The sequence below is a fragment of the Siniperca chuatsi genome, linkage group LG20 (genome assembly GCF_020085105.1).
Source record: "Siniperca chuatsi isolate FFG_IHB_CAS linkage group LG20, ASM2008510v1, whole genome shotgun sequence".
In the NCBI taxonomy this organism is placed as follows: Eukaryota; Metazoa; Chordata; class Actinopteri; order Centrarchiformes; family Sinipercidae; genus Siniperca; species Siniperca chuatsi.
Window position 1 is genome coordinate 4093799 of NC_058061.1, and position 19735 is coordinate 4113533.

The 19735-nt window shown below is 38.2% G+C and overlaps 2 protein-coding genes across 2 annotated transcripts in view; both read left to right on the top strand.

The window, feature by feature from the left end:
- The first annotated feature begins 237 nt into the window (after positions 1 to 237).
- On the top strand, positions 238 to 11654 carry tap2t (transporter associated with antigen processing, subunit type t, teleost specific). The gene is made up of 12 exons (XM_044180014.1): positions 238 to 393; positions 1618 to 2163; positions 2953 to 3067; positions 3208 to 3338; positions 4201 to 4406; positions 5471 to 5668; positions 6322 to 6450; positions 6551 to 6742; positions 6873 to 7046; positions 8196 to 8355; positions 9005 to 9141; positions 10676 to 11654. Exons 2-12 carry the CDS (start codon positions 1662 to 1664, stop codon positions 10868 to 10870), a joined length of 2139 nt encoding a protein of 712 aa, XP_044035949.1. The 5' UTR covers positions 238 to 393; positions 1618 to 1661; the 3' UTR covers positions 10871 to 11654.
- A 618-nt stretch (positions 11655 to 12272) lies between these two features.
- acsf2 (acyl-CoA synthetase family member 2) overlaps positions 12273 to 19735 on the top strand; it is a 33757-nt gene continuing 26294 nt past the window's right edge. Inside the window, exons 1-2 of the mRNA XM_044180055.1 lie at positions 12273 to 12908; positions 16464 to 16659. Coding sequence (XP_044035990.1) covers positions 12790 to 12908; positions 16464 to 16659 — 315 coding nt within the window. The 5' untranslated portion in view covers positions 12273 to 12789. The remainder of the gene's footprint in view (positions 12909 to 16463; positions 16660 to 19735) is intronic.

Genomic DNA, 19735 nt, shown 5'->3' on the forward strand with positions numbered 1-19735 from the left:
TGATCTGAGCACTTCTTCCACCACTGCTGTTTTGACAGATGGCTTCTTGAGGAAGTGAGTCATCGCCTGAAACCTTTACGTAAACACAGATATGAACGGCCGCCATCTTGTGGCCTTAATGTGAAACGACGAACTGCCGTTGAGACTGTTTTAAAGGGCAAAGTGGAAGCATCAAGTTTCAAAACTGTCTTACTTACAGCAGAAAAAATAAATAAATCAATTAAAATGAGGGAAGTGTTTGCTATGTCGTGTTTTATCTCCTTGTTTTAGGTCGATATATGCCAACCGTGCGTCACCCAACTAACGTTAACTGAAAGTGAAAGTGAAAGTAAACCACCCAACGTTTTAGCAGTTAGCTAGCTAGCTTTCCGTGGACTGTGAGCGAAAACATCCGTAAGTCATCCAAATTAAGCATGATAACCTCAACTTCATGGACATATTAATGTGTCACAGTGTAATGTGACAGAGTAGCGACCCTAACGTGTTATTACGAAGTGTTATTAGAGTTATTAGCTAACACTAGCTAGCTACAGTAACGTTACTTAACATACCAAAAGCTACAAAAAAGTTGGTTTGAGAATTAGCTAACGTTATGAAGTTATGCGGGTTCGTTAAAATGACCGTAACAGGTTATAATGTTACAGGTATTATTGATGTTTAACCATGCATGCTGCGGAAAATGTCAGCTAACGTTGCCTGGTTAACAATACGAATATTTCCACACCAGACTACTAACAGAAAAGTGAGAAATGATGTGTGGTTGGTACTGTCAGTTAGTACAATTTTGAGCTACTTGTACTTTACTGAGTATTTCTATTTTATGCTACTTTATTCTTCTACTTCACCACATTTCAGAGGGAAATATTGTACTTTTTACTCCACTATATTTATTGGAAAATTACAGCTGAACATCAACATTTTACATACAAAGCATCAGCTTATAAATATGATGTGCTGTTATAGATTAAATAAAAAGTGTATTAAACAGTTAACAGTGACATTGTCTTGACCAGCTGCAACATTAAAAAGCTGTTTACATGTTAATGAGTCAGTAATAATGATCAAATAATCCAACACCAGCCACTTTGCTGTCTAGTGAGTACTTTTATTTTTGATGCTTAGATACATTTTGCTCCTAATACTCTTGTACTTCTGTTTAAGTACAATTATGAATGCAGGATTTTTACTTTACTTGTAATGGATTGTTTCTAGTTAGTTAGTTACATTATTTAATGTCATGCACATGCAAGCGCCCAACCCACATGGACATATAAGACAACATAAATACCATTAGTAGTAGTGAAACATTTGTCAGACATGAACACAACTTCTCACATATAAGATATACTGTATATCTACATTATTGTATTGTTCTTTGATACAGTGGTCAAGTGGAGAAGTCAATAGATGATTTAAGATGGAAAAAAGTGACATTTGTTTCTGACTTGTCCTTTTTTGTTTTTGTTTTCTCATGAAAGTATAAAGTAGAAATGGAAATACTTGAATAACGTACAAGTACGTCAATATTGCACTTAAGTACAGTACTTGAGGAAATGTACTTTCCATCACTGGCTTCACCATCAGTAGACTGTATAACAGAAATATTTGTCGTTCTAGGATCAGATTCAGCCTCTTGCAGTCTGACCGTCCACCAATTGAAAATGAGGGAAGTGGCAGCATGTGCATTATTCATTTTGTTATTCGACATGGTGCTGTGTTTGGCGCTGTGGGCCGGACTGGTGCTGCTGAAGTGCTCCAGTTGTGGTGGACTGGCAGGTGTGTGGGCCTTTGGTGCAGTGAAGTGGGCCAGTCTCCATGTCTTCACCTCTGTACTGACTGATGGAAAGCCCCAGGCTGTGCTCTGCAGGTTGGTAGCACTTCTCTGCCTTCTTTCTCCTGTGTTTGAAAGTGGACGGATCCTTATGGCACCTTCAGAGCCTTACATGGGACCACCTCCTGACCTCAGCATGCTGCTACTGGGCCCGATGGCCTCGTCACTGGCCTGTGTGGTTTGGGAAAAGGGCCTCTGTGGCGATGGAAAGATGAGAAAGGACGACAATAAACTGGATACCAGGCGGTTGCTTATGAGGATGCTGAAATACTTCAGACCAGACACCCTTTACCTCATTGCAGCTTTCAGTTTCCTCATCTTAGGTGTTATCTGTAAGTGTGAAATATTTACATTCTACAGTATACATTATATTTCATATGGAACACCTGCACACATGCCTTATTAGCTTTATACACTGTATCTACTCCATAATTCAATTTTCAGAAGAAAACAGACACTATTTAAGTATAAGGTTATATATTTCTTGATGTCAACAAATCCCATGAAAAGACCAAAACCAACAATGTGTTGGTCTCTCTGTACTTTCTAACTTCCCTACCCTGTCTGTGTCTCTCAGCCCCAAGCCCATAAGTTCCTACAGAATATGTAAATCTTTAAAAGATGGGGAACAAATATATAGTTTCACTTTTATAAAAGGCTCAGTAATTTCAACAGAGCTAACAGCTGATCACTGTAGTTTGTAGTTAATGAAGGAACATGCCACCCAGTGCAACAGTGTGGCTCTTTGATGTGTTTTTAATATTTTTGGTCAATGGAGCTCTCTGGCACAGAGGAATAAGATATATCAGGCTTTGGATACACACATAAGACTTGTTAGCAGATACATTCATTTGTTAACAATAAGAGAAACGTAGACCATCGCCAGCCTCAACCTGTTGGCTGAGAAAATGCCACCACCCATAAACTTAAAATGCATGTTGGTCGAAGTAAAAACAACTTTGATATTTTGATATATTATCAATATGTGATATCTGAGATTAGACATAGCTTCAGTACATTTAAATTTAAAAGTTAAAAAAATGAAGACCACTCTCCTCACAGAAACATTGTATATATAATGTCCTGTGTATCTAATTTGTGTCTTTCATCTTTCCTCACAGGTGATACATTTATCCCATTGTATCAGGGGAATGTAATTGATATGCTAAGAGGTCAAGTGCTTCCAACCAGCTTCTGTTATGCAATTGGACAGCTGGCACTTGCCTCTCTTGGAAGGTAATAAAATTAAAGTTTGTTTATATCCTTGTCCTTTTTTTGTTTTCTTAATAACAACAACATAATTACTAATCACCTGTCTGGTTAGAAGTATGTGATTTCAGTGATTTGACTCATTTTCAATGTCTACATCTTAACAGCGCTCTGTTCTCTGGCTTAAGAGGAGGCATATTTATGTGCACCCTGGCCAGACTGAACAAGAGACTGAAGCATCTGCTGTTTCACACCCTCCTGCAGCAGGAAGTGCACTTCTTTGAGGAGAACAACCCTGGTGAGGAGAACACAGCAAACTCATGACATGTCTGTTATTAGATTTCAGGGATGCAGTTATTTACAGGGTCACGAAATCTGTTTTTGTGGACGCACACAGACTGCTTTTCCACAAAGTACACTTCGTGGCCAAAAGTATGTGGTCACACGAACATTTCACCCATAGGTGATTGTCATTCCAAAACCATGGGCATTAATCTGCTGCTCTAACAGCCTCCACTCTTCTGGGAAGACTTCCCACCAGATTTAGGAACCTGGCTGCAGGGATTTTCTCCCATTCAGCCACCAGAGAGCATCAGTGAGCTCCAACACTGCTGGGTGCTGGGTGATCAGGTCTGGCTCACAGTTGGTGTTCCGGTTCATCCCAAATGTGTTGGATGGGGATGAAGTCGGGGCTCTGTGCAGGGCAGTCCAAACTGGGAAAACCATTTCTTTATGGACTTGGCTTTGTGCACAGAGGCATTGTCATGTTGGAACAGTAAAGGGACGAACACAAACAACACTATCATCTAAAATATCATTGTATGCTTTAACAAGATTTCTCCTAATTGGAACTGAGGGACCTGGCCCAAATCTTGAAAAATAGCCTTAGACCAAAAGGACACAAAAGTATGTGTACAGGGGTGTCCAGGCTGATCCATAAAGCATTATTTTATGATTTATTAACTATTCATAAAGTCATTAGTTACAGCTTATAAACCATTTAAAATGGGAGTCTTTCTAGAAAGTGGGACCAAGTTGACAAACTGTTTCTACTTTTCCTCCATAATTTTTTATGGAGTTTTAACAAACACTGAAACTCTGCACACATTTAGCTGCCAGTTATTGCTCTTGAACTTGGTTTTCTCCCTTTCACCACCCAGGACGTCTTTCCTCCCGCCTGCACTCTGATGTGGACAGGATGGGCCGCACAGTAGCTCTGAACGCCAACGCACTGGTTCGCAGCACAGTCAAAACCTGCCTCATGCTCGCAGTGATGTTAAACCTGTCCTGGGAGCTCACTGTGCTGACCTGCATAGAGATGCCGCTCTTGGCCATCGTGCAGAACAAATACATCACCTGGTACAAGGTAGGTGTGAGGAGATTGGCCCTGGACTCCTCTGAATGACCAACAGTAGTTCAATTCACTTTAAATACTGATAGTGTTACTATGATTATTATATCTATGAACAACCAACAAACAGGGATTCAGACTTTAAAGTATTTAATACTCAGTAACAAACAAAAATAAAACCGAATTTAACCAAGCTTATAATTATCCATTCAAACAAAGAAGCTAAATCAAAATTCAAATTGCATACCTGAACGCTTTGATGTTTGAGCGTCACTGTGCAGAATGATGTATGTGCAGAGTTTGACACTAGAAGGCTGTGTTGTATGTGAACATACGAGCGGGATTTGTGACATTACAACAGTTTGGAAGCCAATCGTGGTCCAATATGCAACGTACACAAGTGTGATTTGGAAACTTGAAACCTCCAGTTTCCACATACTCATTGAATTAGGAAACATATCGTGTCCAGCAGTTATACTTTTGAAATGAACAATATTTGTATATCCACAGATTTCAGATTTGATGAGGGAAGAGGAGTAATTTCAAAATATTTTTGATACTTTAGTGAGTAAAAAACATATCAGACACAAATTATTATTCAATCAGAGTATTTTTATATGTCTTAAACCATGTCTGGAGGAGATCTTTAAGGATGAAAACACAATCAAGCCAAAAGTGTTTATTTATTTTGTTGTCCTCCACTGTACACCAAACAAGATTTAAAAAAGCAAGGGAAAAGACATATAATTAATAGGAAAAGGCAGCAGGCAGGGTGGATTTAGTTATATACTTTCGGAAGAGAGGAGGAAGAAGAGAAGAAGAATAACTGAATGACAAACAGAAAGAGCATTGATTGTTTGCAGCATAAAAACTAATGTGAACTTCAATGCACTGAAATATGAGATTTGTACAACTGTTTTGCAAAATGTGACATTAAAGATTAGAAACTGAATGAGAAAATGATATGCAGCTACAGGTCAAGCAGAAGACTTGAACCTGTGATGTCCTGAGTGCAGCATCAGTCTGCTCATGTGCACTGTCTTGTTACTGAATCAATCTTTGTGTTCTTTGTCAAACAGGAGCTGAAGGATCAGATCCAGGACTGCCACGCTCAGAACAAAGACTTTGCTTTCCAGACGATCAGCGGGATTCGCACGGTCCGCAGCTTCAAAGCAGAGAAAGATGAACTGAGGAGGTATAATGAGGCTCTGGACCAGATGTGCACAGTCAGGAGACGTTCAGGAATCTACAGCGCAATCTTCCTCTTAATACGGAGGGTAAGATGGCAGTGGTGCACATCCATGGATCATATGAGTTGACTTATCTAGGAAGCAAGAGAAAATGTTGAGCTTTCAACTCGTATGTTGAGAAATATGGAGGCCCGTTCCCACCAGGAAAAGAGAAAGAAATAGGAAAAGTTTTGTCAAAAGTCAAAAGTCAAATTTTTGACTTGCAAAGTTAAGAATTATGATATACTTAGTCATAATAAATAAATCAGAATTTTTACATTTAAAGTCAGAATTATGAATAGCTTTCCGTATTAAACATAAGAGATACGAAGTTATAATTTTGAGATAATCGCAACGATAAGTTTAATCTTTTACTCATTAATTATTTGAACCTATGAGATAAATCAACCTATGAGATATTAAGTCAAGACTTTAACTTACTAAGTCAACATTATGAGATAGGAAGTCAAAATGTTGACTTTGTATCTAATAATTTCTAATGAGTATTTTTACATTTGCCTTTTTTTAACATTTCATCATTTTTTTATTTCTTTTTTTACATATGTGCTGCTTCAATAATGTTAAAAGCTTGAGTTTGGCCCAAGTTTTTAAGGAGCATGTGTGATTTCTGTTGTTTGGTATGTTTTTTTAAGTTCAACTACAGTGTGAGTAATTGCTCTCTATGTACACTTTCCATTTAGCTGGTGGGTGTGGGGATAAAGATACTCATGCTGATACAGGCCCGCAGTCTCATCTCGTCCGGTCACCTCAGCATCGGTAGTCTCGTGTCCTTTTTCTTGTACCAGAAGCCCATGTCAAACAATTTAAGGGTGAGCTGAGATACTTTACACTGCAGAATCTCTCCTATGTATTTGAGTTGTAAAATATATATAATGCCTGTTGTTGATGAATTGTTTGTTTTTGTCACAGGAGATTTTGTATTGCTATGGAGAGACAATGTCCACAGTTGGAGTCATCTCCAAAGTGTTCAGCTATCTTGACAGAACACCAGAGTGTAAGAAGGAGGGAGAGTTGGCTCCTGAGAAGCTGGAGGGAAGAATTGTTTTCCAAAATGTCACCTTCACCTACCCCTCAGCTCCTCCAGAGAAACCAGCACTGGCGGTAACTGTTTCACAGACTGGAAGTAATAGTTTGACACTATAGTAACAGGTTTAAAATGGTGTTAAACATTAATCTAGAGTTGGACAAGCCACAAATGCATCATTACATCATTAACATGTTCTGTATACAGTCAGTTTCTATGGAACTTCAGCCAGGGAAGATGACAGCCCTGGTGGGCCCCTCCGGCAGTGGAAAGACTTCCTGTGTCAGCCTCCTGAAGAGGCTGCACGAACCTCAAAAGGGACAGATCCTGCTGGATGGAGAACCGCTGCACCAATACAAAAACAAATACCTCCATCAAAAGGTACAGTTAAATCTCTGCAACAACAAATAAAATCATTCAGGAATGCTCTTTTCTGTTTTTTTCTATTATTCTTTTTTGTTTTGATTGTTGTAAGAAAGTAAAGTTTATGTATATAGCACCTTTTTATATCAGACGTCACAAAGTGCTTCACAATAAAAGACAAAAACAAGACATAACATACACACACAATATATGAGTAACAAATAAAATAGAGATAAAATACATAAAACTAAACAAAGGCAAGCTGGGCCATTCTGTGCATCATCATCCATATCTATTAACGGCAGGCTCATAATGGTACCAGTGTTGCACTAATGTTGCATTCACATAATATTGTACAGATCGTAATTATGAGCATCCAAGTGGGAAAAACATTTTGACAGCCACAATATATTTTACTTGGAAAAAAGAACCACATAAGAGTCAAGAAACCAGTGCAAAATGGCTGCACCATCGTTGGCAGTTATCGTCTAAACAAAATTGAATATTAACACTAATAGAATAAATTCAGCTATTTAAAAAGGAGGTTTGTTTGTATCTGGTTTTACTTGTTAACAAACCACTACCAACATGCAACATTAAACAAGAGTAAGAGTCCACAGCCATGCTAGAACAGCGATACTTTGAGCTAAATACTAATGTTCTCACATGGACAATGTTAACATGCTAATGCAGGTATAATATTTACCATGTTCACCATCTTAGTTTAGTGTGTTAGCATGCTAACACTTGCTAATTAGCACTAAACATTCATCTCATTAGTTTTGCAGGTATTTGGTCATAAACAAAAGTATTGGACAAAATAAAACTTTGACACGATGATGACGCTGGATGAAAAGTTAGAGGATCACCAGAGTTGTGTGTACCAAATTTCATGGCCGTTGAGAAATTGAGACATTTCACAGTCCCAATGCAATGTAAATAGTTTTGCTGTCAAACCAGTTTTGTATCCACAGGACGTACAGATGTAGCAGTTTGCTTTATTTGTAGATTAATAAGTGAATTTCAAATGTTGATTTGCAGGTTTAGGTTTTTTCTCACTTTCTAATCATACAAAGATCTAAAAATTACATTTGCACCATATGCACTCCAATCCTGTCAACCAGAACTGCACTAATGCCAGTGTGTGTTTCAACTTTGTTTATTTAGATGGCCTTGGTATCCCAGAATCCTGTGCTGTTTTCTGGTTCACTGAGATACAACATTGAATACGGCCTGAAGGACTGCACCATTGAGAAGGTTAAAGAAGCTGCAAAGAAGGCCAACGCAGATGACTTCATCTCTGAACTGGAGAACAAATATGACACAGGTACAGAAGCGTGCCACACATATACAGTACATTTAATACCATACAAGTAGGTTATCATAGATGGTTAAACAATTGTACTAAAATAAAACTTTTTTGTTACAAGAGTCATTAAAACCAATCAGTTCTGAATGTTACAAATAGTTTTTTTAATGGCATCCCCTATTCTAGGATGGGAGTTTAGGGTGCAGTTAACTGTCTAATGCCATTGTTTATTGTTGTTTTTATTGCCACCAAGGTGCCTTTGTATGTTGTTTTAATAGTTCATTTGATGCAGGAGCAGAATGCTTACGTTCTGTATTTGCACTATAGGATGAAGGCAGAGAGGTCGGGCCCAGACTTTTCATTGAAATTAAAAATTAGCTTGAGACATTTTCATAAATGGAACCCAGCTTACATCAACATTGTAGGACGAACACAAATAGATGTAGTAAAGTAAAAAGTAGTTAAATATTAACTTTTAACAGACAGTAGTCATGGCAGATGTGATGTGATGGGAGGAAAGTCTATGTTTATAGCTTTAAGGTGTCCGTGTGGTGATCCAAGGCCACAACACAGAAAGATTTCTGTTCTGGTGATGGGATATTTTAATAATGACTGACTGAGTTTTTATTATTTGAATAATCTCTATGCCCTTGGTTCGTCTTTACAGATATAGGCGAATGTGGTGGCAAACTTTCAGATGGACAGAAGCAGTGCATTGCCATCATCAGAGCTCTGGTTCGAGATCCGCAGGTCATCATACTGGATGAGGCTACCAGCAAATTGGATGTTGAAATGCAGCATGCTGTAAGTAAAAAACACCGGTCACAGCATGTCTTTGCCACTGAGGACACCCATCGTAACAGCGCACGCTCAGTGATTATATTTTCCCATACAGTTATCCCTATTAACAGATTCAATCTGTATCATTAACAATGGCTCTGTTCCATTCAAGTGTCCCAGTAAGACATGACAGTGCAGTGGTGGAAGAAGTACTCAGTTACTGTTTTACTTTTACTTAAAGTAGTAATCCCACAGTGTAAAAATACTCAAGTAAAACTTGCATTTAAAATCTTACGTAAGTAAAAGGACTTAAGTATTAGCATAAAAATATACTTACGTGACCAACTTAGGTGATCTTTCAAGTTGTTGGGGGGATTTTTTTCTTAAGAAAGTGGCGCAGCTGCATTGCAGATAACAGTGGGAGATCTGATCACAGTGGGAGCCAGACGCCTAGGAGACCATTTACATCTGGTATTAACAACATATAAGGAAAGGAAAAACACATTTTAAAGGAAAAACACATGATAAAGGACCTCAAAACTTGATTTCAAATCTTAAGTGTTCAATCTGTCAATCGCTTAATTTGTCCCCAAATGGCAAAAAACGCAGTCAAACAGAAACATGGAAAAAATTAGCACATAATTAAATTATGAGTAAAATCTGTTGGTTTTGGCTAATGGGACAAGGAAACAACAAGTATAAAACTCTTCATGCAAGAGATGGAAGCCGTCCCACTGAACAGACTGTACTTTCTGTAACAACTGGCTTTTTGTTTAATACAAAACAGACATTTACAATCTCTACAGATAATCGGCTTCTTCGGGACTGTGTGGGTGTGGTTTGATCAGATAAATCCTGATGGCTTTTGATTGTCTCATGTGAAATAACCAAAACTGTTGTGTGACTTCGTTGTCTCATAGTTAGAAGCTCTTTGAGAAAACAAGCTTTCAGGGCCTGGAATGCAAATGCTGAATGCACTGTAATTGGTATGCTACCAGACCACATCTGGAGGTGGTAACTGATTGATCATTTAAATACTTTGCTTTCTTTTTCTTTCTTTTTTCATTTCTTAAGCAAAAACGTCAACAGAATTGTTTTCAGCCTTTCAAATATGAAGACTTCCTGCTTTTCTCAGTTTAATATTACCGTAATTTGAATATTTTGTTAGTTTTTTACTGTTGGTCAGACAAAACAAGACATTTGAAGACGAGACTCTGAGAAACTTGAATGGATATTTTTTTCACTATTTTCTGACATTTTATAGACTGAACGATTTATCGAGAGAATAATCGGCAGATTAATCAATATTGAAAATAATCATTAGTTTCATCCCGAGAGAAGGGAAATTATCTAAAGGTGAAAAGTCCAGCAACACTTGTAGTATAAAGATCAGGGTCACTGAAGACCACAAGCCGAAACGTGCTGGTCTTTATACTACTAAGTGTTGCTGGAGTTTTTACCTCCATGATGTTCACGCCTCCTTTTTCCTTATCCAGATAATTTCTCCAGACACAGATTGCTGTAACTTGGTATTTCACTGTTGGGATCTGCGTCTCAGGTGCTGCAGGAGGTTCTGGCTCGTGGTCGGACAGTCCTGGTGGTGGCTCATCAGCTGAAGACTGTGGAGAAGGCAGATCACATTATCTTCATAGAGAAGGGAGAGGTCGTGGAGGAGGGGACGCACCAAGAACTCATGGCCAAGAGGGGACGCTACCATCGTTTGAAAGAGGAACTGTTCTCTCAAGACAGCTGAGAATGTATTTTCACAGTTTGTACATGAATTTTTGTTGTAATAAGTGTCTGCAGATTAAAATGTGTAGGCTAAATATTCTCCCTGGTCTGGTAACCTGCCTGTTTTTCATCTTGTAAGGCGTAAGGATTTCTCAGTACAAAAGCATCCAGTATATGAAGTGGAATGATGAGGTGCGGTCTGCATGTTTAATGAGTAAAAAATATATACCGTCTAAAACAGTTTGATGTCATCACACAAAGGTGACATCAGAAAGAACTGAAATGTTCTAGTGAGCTGATAAATTATCACTATTGTTTTTAATGCACGTTTCACTTGAAAGGAAGAATATGTTTTAGTTTTTTTGTGAACCATTTTTTAGTAAAAGGATCTGAATACTTTGATACTACTTACTTTTGATAATACTTTACTTGTACTTGAGTAAAATGACTTGCATTGTGGCATTTCTGCTTTTACTTAAGTAAAACATCAGAATACATTTTCCCCACTGTTTGTTTGTTTTCTTGTGTTTTATTTTTTTTTTTTTGTTTGTTAGTTGAGGTGTAAAAATAACTAAATATGTAATGAAGCCTTGCTGGTTTAAAGTCGTCCCTCCAGTGAAATACATGTTTTTCTTCTTGTTCCTTCACTTGGATGTTTAAGGCTGTTTCCACATTTATCTGCTGAAGGAGGAAAGATTGTATCACTGTATTTTACTCCTGTTCACAAACACTGCGAATGGACTTTGAAGCAGGAGACATCTTGTGTCCAGCAGTTAAACTTTTGAAATAAACAATTCTGGAGTAGATGTCATTTTAAGAATGTCTAACTAGATAAGTAAACTTTTTTTGTGGATGTTACTAAGTATATTTACTTTATGTATTTCCATTTTATGCAACTTTATACTTCTACTCCACTACATTTGTCTGACAGCTTTAGTTACTAGTTACTTTTCAGATTACAAACTTTCATACCCTTCCTGTACAGTGAAAACCATCTCCATCTCCAAATTTAGTGATTTTGAGTTAGATTTTTTCTGATAAACGGAAAGATGAAGTGTTTCCTTTATGTGCTGAGAAAACTCTCCTCCTTCTGAAGCTGAATAAACTATTAAAAACCTCTTGGATCAGCTGGAAAACGCATCGTCACAGAGCTGAAAACAGGATGTTTTTCTCATGAAAAGTTGACTTTTTAGAGATAAGTGGTTCTCACAGGACAGCGACAATACAAACACGTGATGATCTTATAGACCATGATGCATTGCTGCAGATTAAACTACCCAACAGTATATAAAGCAGTTAAAATGAGCTCAACCTTAAACATCTGCAGCGGTAAAATGCACCACACACATTAATGCAGCAGGAATATTAATCCAGAAACATCAGATATAATAGTTTTACACTGACAGGAGCGTTTTACTGCATACTGTGTACTTTTAATTTTGATACTTTAAGTAAATTTTGCTTATATGCAAACTTTTACTTAAGTAAATGCAGGACTTTTAGTGGAGTATTTTCAGTGTGGTATTGAGAGGATCTGAATACTTCTATCAGACAGAAATTATTATTCCAAGCAGAGTCTTTTTATATGTTTTAAAACACGTCTGGACGGGATCTTCGATCATTTTTTAAAACTTAATTCAAGTCAAAGTCAGATATTATCTCTAGCTTCACAGTGAATGCGGGCATGGCGCCAACAGCAGGACAGGGCTGGTGGTTTCAGAAAACATTGTGTTAACTGGTGGCGGATCAAGGTCCGAGCAAGGAGCTTCCAATAACTGTAAACCACTCTACCATAAAAGAGGAGTAATTTCCTGTTGACTGTCAGTGTGGTTCTGCCCTGCAGTGCACAGGGGTCGAGCTGAAGAAATTGTCTGAGCACTGACCCAGAAAACCAGCTCAACTTCAGGAAGGAGGGACTCGGTGACCCTGCAGCTCCACACAATGATCCCCAAGATTGCGCTGTGCTCACGGTCTCTTCGGAACAACTGTGTTTTTTCCGGATCTTTAAAAGTTTTGCAGAGACCATGGACACATCATCCAGGATTACCTGCAGCAAGTCGGTGAGTTACCTACACACATGCATCATACTGATGAAGAATAAGCCAAGACCAATGCTCAGCAGAGATCACGTTCACTTAAAAATATGATCACAAGTTATGTAACAAAATCTGCTGACACAGATCGTATGACAAATTCTTCAAAACTACTGCTCATAATCAGTGTTACATAATCTCGGCTAGGCCTTATATTAATGCTGGCTCTGCTGTATGTGTGTGCAAACTGTTCGGTTTTATGCATTTGAATAATATAGTAAATATGGAATGAAATCTGCTGCTACATCGGCGGAATGAAGGGGAGGAGACATAACACACCACCAGTGCTGTTTTGCAGTGCAAAACAATATATAAAAATAGTACAACTACATGGTTGTTGTGCTATTTTGCATTGTATTGTGCAGATTATTGTGTCCACCCACTGCATTATTGTGATACCTTCAACAATGAATTAATCCACTCTATGGAGTATGGATTCAGTCAGTTTTATCTAACACAGTAACTTAAATAAATAAATAAAACAAATAAAATAATTGATTTCCATTAAGGTAATACAAACAATAGAAATTGAAGCCTGTTTCATGTTGGTACAACAGCAGCAGTCAGTGTCGGAAAGTAAAAGTACATTTACTCAAGAACTGCACTTAAGTATATTTTTTGAGGTACTTGTATTTTACTTCAGTATATCCATTTTATGTTACTTTATACTTCATGCTTCACTCCTTTTAGCTAAATTTCAGAGGGAAATATTGTAATTTTTACTCCACTACATTTATTTGATATAGTTACTTTACAGTTTAAGATTTTTACTGTCATGGTTTTGGGTTTGTGTTCAGCTATGTCCTATTTTATTTTTGTAATGTGTTCGGCCTCATGTGACTTGTGTGGTTTTACTTCCTGTCTTTGTTTGCATTTCCCTCCAGTTTTGAATGTTTGCAATGCCCTAATTAGTTTCACCCTGTCTAGTTAGCCTGCCCTCACCTGTGTATTTAAGTCTGTCTGTGCTTCCTTTGCTCTGTGTTAGACCGTCATTGTATTCAAGTCAAGCGGCACGACTTTAGTTTTCTGTGTTTTGGACTCTCTGTTTTCTCTTGGACCTTGCTGGATTTTGCTTGTTTATGTTTGTCTTAGTTGGTCTGCTTACCTGTTTTTGTGTGATTCCTGTCTGCCTGTATCAGTGCAAACCTTTTTTCCCCCTTTCATTAAATTACTTATATTGTACCCACCTTGTTTCGACATCTGCGTTTGGGTCCTACTCCTTCCTGCTTGATTCCCTGGCTTAACTAGCATACGACAGAATGATCAGCCCAAAGAAACATGGACCCAGCGGACATCCATTTTCAACTGGAGGAAATGGAGGAGTTGAGATCCGCCTTGACCAAGATTTCTGTTTTTTTTGGGGGGGGGGGTTAAGCAGTCCAGTGGACTTAGAGGACAAGCTAAGCTATAACCATGTTTGAAATCACTCAACTCGAAGCCCTGGTTTTTGGCTGCTCCTGGCATGGCTGAACTATTAGCAGGAGCTAGATTCCACCAGTACCCCTTATGCTGGGTTTAGCATGGAGCATGCCAGCCTTGAACCTGCACCCCCAGCCTGCTAGCTTTCAGCCTGATCCAGTTCTGGAGCCACCCTCTGGGAAGCCCCCCAGAAGGACGCTGGGGTCCTGCCGACATCGTGCCTCTCCGCTGCCCAGCTCCTCGTCCTCACTACAGCTCCCCGCTGCTTGTCCTCACCGTTGCCCAGTGCCACAGAGACTCTGCTGTTCAGTGTAACAGAACCGTCATCAGACCTGCATGGTCCCCAGTCTGTGGTTTGGCAGGAAAAATGCTGCTTATATGGTGTGTCAGTATTAAAAAGCTATCATGTATGTAGTATTTTTACATTGTTGTATTCTGAATCAGAAATACTTTATTGATCCCCAAGGGGAAACTCTATTGGTTCCTTTACTTAAAGGATCTGAGTGTCTTCCACCACTGGTTTCCAGTAACATAGATTTTATTTTCTCTTGGCATTGTGCCTTTTTTATTTGACACTTGACAGTAGAGAGAGACATGAAATGGGGGGTGGAGGGGACAAAGGTCTGCAGTCACATTCCAACTGGAGACATTCACCTGGTCTCAGATCATTCAGTCAGATAACAAAAGTTAATTTCTACTGTAGCAAGTCACATTAGAGCTCAAGGCTGGATTACTAAGCTGCCCCAGACCCCGAGGGTGCCCCATGAGGTTCCAGGTTCAATGTGTCTCAGATGGTTTGTGGGTACTTGACTACATGCAAATTAGTTTGGCAATTAGGTGCCACTAAATCACAAACAGAAATGATGAGGGCCATGAAGGGGTGAGTATTAGCTAATATAAAGCTAAAATTGAGTTCCTGTGTTGAAGAGGGGAGATGTCTAAATATAGTTTGAATATTTCAGTTAATTTTCAGTTCAGAGTCTGAGGGTCCTGTTTAAATCTAGATATGGAGACTGCTAGTAGAGCTGAACAGAGTTACCTAAATCAGTGTGCTGGAAAAGTCTGAATCAGAATGATAGCAATTATGTAGTTTCTGAAACCTTAATGGAAGGTTCCAATTATTGAATTAATCATTAATAGCTATTTACATTATACTTTAATGACATGATCGACTATTTCTGATTTTTAAAAAAAAAATGTTTTTGTCTTAATTGGAGCAAGATATAAAACAATCAACTCTGGCTGTGCCTAACAATTATTTTCATTATTAATCTGCCGATTATTTTTTTGAATTAATAGATTAGTCGTTTAGTCAATAAAATGTCAGAAAATAGTGAAAAATGTCCATCACGATCTTTCAGAGTTCAAGGTGACATCTTTTTAAATGTCTTGTTTTGTCCATCCAGCAGTCCAAAATCCAAAGGGGTTCAAGTGCCAATATAGAAGACTTTGAAAACCAGCGAATATTCACATTTTAAGAAGCTGGAACCAGTGAATTTTTGGCATTTTGCATTAAAAAAACCCGACTTAAACGATTAATTTAACATCTATATCCAACATTTGATGTCAGAAGTGTACTCCAGGACACAGTGACATCACCATTGGGCGTGGTCACAGGTGCAATAAAACACACTTCTGACCACAGCCATCAGTGATGCGGAGTATGATGAGGTGAAACAGGCTTTAAACTTTCAACCAGAGTGGGCATTGAAACACTGCTTTTCAGCCTGGTGTTAACTTACTATTTAATGATGCTGATGGTTCCTGACTTGACAGGTACATAAAGGTGTGTGTCATCAGTATAGCAGTGGGAAAAAAAATGTCAGGATTGTGTATTATTTGGCCAAGTGGAAGCATGTAGATCGAAAATAGACGAGGATCCAGGACAGAGCCTTGAGGTACTCCACAATTCAAAAGGGCAGTACAGTATATTCCTATTGGAACTAGTTTTCATGTTATTGTATTATAATACTACTATACTGTAGTTCTTTCCCATTCAAACCTCCTCTCTGTGTACACATATTCAGAACTGTGTTCAATATGATTTGTGCCCACAGTTAGGTTGCCAGTATCTGAAAACATCTAACTCCTGTTTCCCTGCAGTGGCATTCATGTGGACACTCCACCCGTTACCCCAACTCTCACTACCAGCTATGCTCACGGCACGTCTTCCACATCTTTGCTCCACACTACAATAGGAGAGACCCTGCAGAAGACTGTGGAGCGCTGGCCTGACAAAGAGGCCTTGGCCTTTCTAGAAGACGGAGTCCGCAAGACCTTTGCACAGTTTCAGCAGGATGTGAGTCTTTTTCTCAAAGAATACTGTATGTGTCCAGTCAACGCCTACCCCCATCCCCAACTGATGCAGGCCAAAAAGACCTTAAAATAGCATTTTAAGACAAAAGTACATGTTTACATACACAAGGTCCCAATATCTCAATTGAGATTAGAGTTCTTTCTGTACAATGAATCCAACAATGTTAAGGTTGGTTGAGGTTGGACATTAGAAAGCCTACAAGCAAGATATAAATTGCCATGTTTGCATGTTTTATGAATGTCTCAAAACTTTAAAATTGGCTCTTGAAACTAAACATGGAAGTCCTGCGAGAGAAATTCCAACCATTTTCAATCTGGGTTTTTTCTTTTTCTTATCCTATAGCCCTTCTGACAATGGGTCATAATAACTTTGCACTCACTGAGTACAAAGAAAACACAGAAAGTAGCCACCTGGATTAGTTATTATGGGGCAACCAGCCGATTTGCCTCAATATTGTTGTTTTGCTGGAGTCATGTTTCCCGAATCTTTACAATGGATGTAGTGAGTGCAAAGTTATTTTGACCCACAGTCAGAAGGGCCACAATTATGAGAATAAGACTCATGTTAAAAAATACCAGATTTTTCCTTAAGATTTTGATATTGTCCACTTCTGGGTGCCTTTTTTAAGCAACTTGTTAAGTGAGCCTGACGTGGATGATTGCATTAAACGAACTATGTGTTATGGATTTATCATATAACGAGCCTGCGCACCTAGTATAGTGATTAACGACAATTTTGTTGTGGTGTATAACACTACTGAAGAAATTACATGTATTAGGACATATAAAGTGTGAATAAATGAAATATATTAAGAATATATATGGTGTGAAAATATTAAAGTAAAAAAATACAGCTAAAACACCATGACATAGAAGAGATCAGGTTTTCCCTCGTCTCTGTTAGAATGAGATCATGGGAGGTTTTCGGTACTTTCCAGAAGCCCAGTTACAGTGTCAAAAAACTGGTCTAAACCAGCTGAGACGGGAGAAATCAGGTTCTCTCCTGGCCCATCTGTTAAAATGGTATCATGGAAGATTTTTGGTACTTTCCAGAACACCATTATTGACATTTGACACCATTATTTCTTGGAAAAGTTGGATTATTCTTAGAAAAGTAGGTGGAGAATCCACTAGAGAAGGAGGGATGGATTAGGCTATAAAAAACAATGCGCAGAGCTTGGTCATTAGTTTGCTACTGGTACCGGACTCTGGTTTATCTCTTGTGAAAGAATAAACTCCATTTCATTGAACTGAGTTATTGGGAAAGTGTTGGAAAAGGAAGCCAGACTAATTTTCCGGCTCAGGCTTGGGCTTATGTGATCCGACAAGCCATTGGCGATAATCTACAGTATATATTCAATGTTATTATATAACAAGGTGTATATATTTATAGTTGCCAGTTTAATTTCCTCAAATATCTCCTCTTTGATTTTGCTGTGCTTTTTATAAAGACGTTTACAAGATTTGCAGTCCTGGTTTTGGAAATGAGAATATCTCTGGCCCACATATTCCTTTACAACCCATATCAAATGATAGGAAGTTATGGACTCATGTCTGGCGCCACATTCTCTACCTGTACCACTATGAACTATGAGTTTGATGAACTATCAAACTCCAAACCTGTAAAATTTTAGCACCTGGACTCCAAAAAGGCCAGTGGAAAGACAATTGCTAAACACTTTTTACATTCTACGGTTTTATATGATGGTGAGAAGATGAGCTGTAAATCAACTTTAAACCTCACTCTGCTAACAAACTGTCTATGGAAAATGGAAGCAAGCATTTCCAAGTATGAATTAATAATTAACAGATAACATTGGCCCTCAAACTGTTAGTGAACAAAGTAAAAACATCAAAAACATGCATTGTGGTGTTCTAGTCAAGTTAAACAGACCAAATCAAGGAAGGCAGCAAGGTAACTTTATCTAATGTAAACATGCACATACATATATACTGTGTATATACCATAAAATGGTACTCAAATAAGTTAGAAATGCAATTTAACTTTTCTTAATATGACATTCATTGAAAGAGACTAAACTTAAACTAATGATGTATTCATTTACATCCTTTACTGCTTTATCTTTGAGTATCGTCTGCAGATCTTCCTGTAAGGCTGCACATGAAAGCTACACCAATCAGAGGTTACGTCAACCTGGATATAGCCTGGTAGGCACAACCCAGGGCAAAAACTCCACAAAGCACTTATTGCTGTGACCCACAGTAACAATTACAAGTGACCTAGATGAGGTAGATGAACATTTTTATCATCTGAGAGTGAATCAAAGTGGGGCGACAAAAACAAAACAGGCTTTTGGAAAATAAGGGAAACATGTCCCCTTCACCTCCTGTGGAAATTACACCCTTGGCATTAATTTATTTTCATGCAGGTAATATTTTACAACTCACTGTATACACAGTTAGTGTAGATATTCATTAGTCAGACCCACAGCTGACACTGACCCCTTTTACTGCATTTTAGTAGTTTTTTCAGTTGTTTTTTAATTTTGTTCTCCTGCTCCTACATTTACCTTTTACAACAGAACAGATTTTGTCAGTCCAGCTTTCTTCAGACATTATTTATTGCTCTCGGCAGTATTTTATTTTATTGCTGACTAATCAAACTATTTAAATTTTAATATACCCTTTTCACATTAATTGACTTTTCAAGAAAAACCCAGCTGTCACTAATGACAGTAATGTAAAAAGGTCTGCTGCGAATAATGTGTTCTTAGGGAGTCACCTGCATGTTCAGTCCTGTTTACTCTGTAAACTTTCACCCAGTGGCCTTAAGAGACATTACATGTGGAAATTTCATGAACTCAGCATGATATCAGAGATTGATGTCATTAACTTGGCACAAAGCGTATCGGCAAACAATGTTCAGATAGCAGCTGTCATATAAAACGTCTTAACTGATAATTCTACAATTAGGTCCACCGAGCTCTGCTGTATAATTATTGATTTAATAAATACAACATGTTGCGTTACCTCTTCTTAGTTTAGATTTACTGGACATTTAATTAGTCTATTGTGTTTCTATTTTTTTTACATACATT

Bases quoted from the DNA above. Each gene is read 5' to 3' on its own strand.
- tap2t (XM_044180014.1), top strand. From the start codon at position 1,662: ATGAGGGAAGTGGCAGCATGTGCATTATTCATTTTGTTATTCGACATG. The intron at 6,451-6,550 runs GTGAGCTGAGAT...TTTTTGTCACAG, and splicing joins CCATGTCAAACAATTTAAGG to GAGATTTTGTATTGCTATGG. The intron at 8,356-9,004 runs GTACAGAAGCGT...TCGTCTTTACAG, and splicing joins GGAGAACAAATATGACACAG to ATATAGGCGAATGTGGTGGC.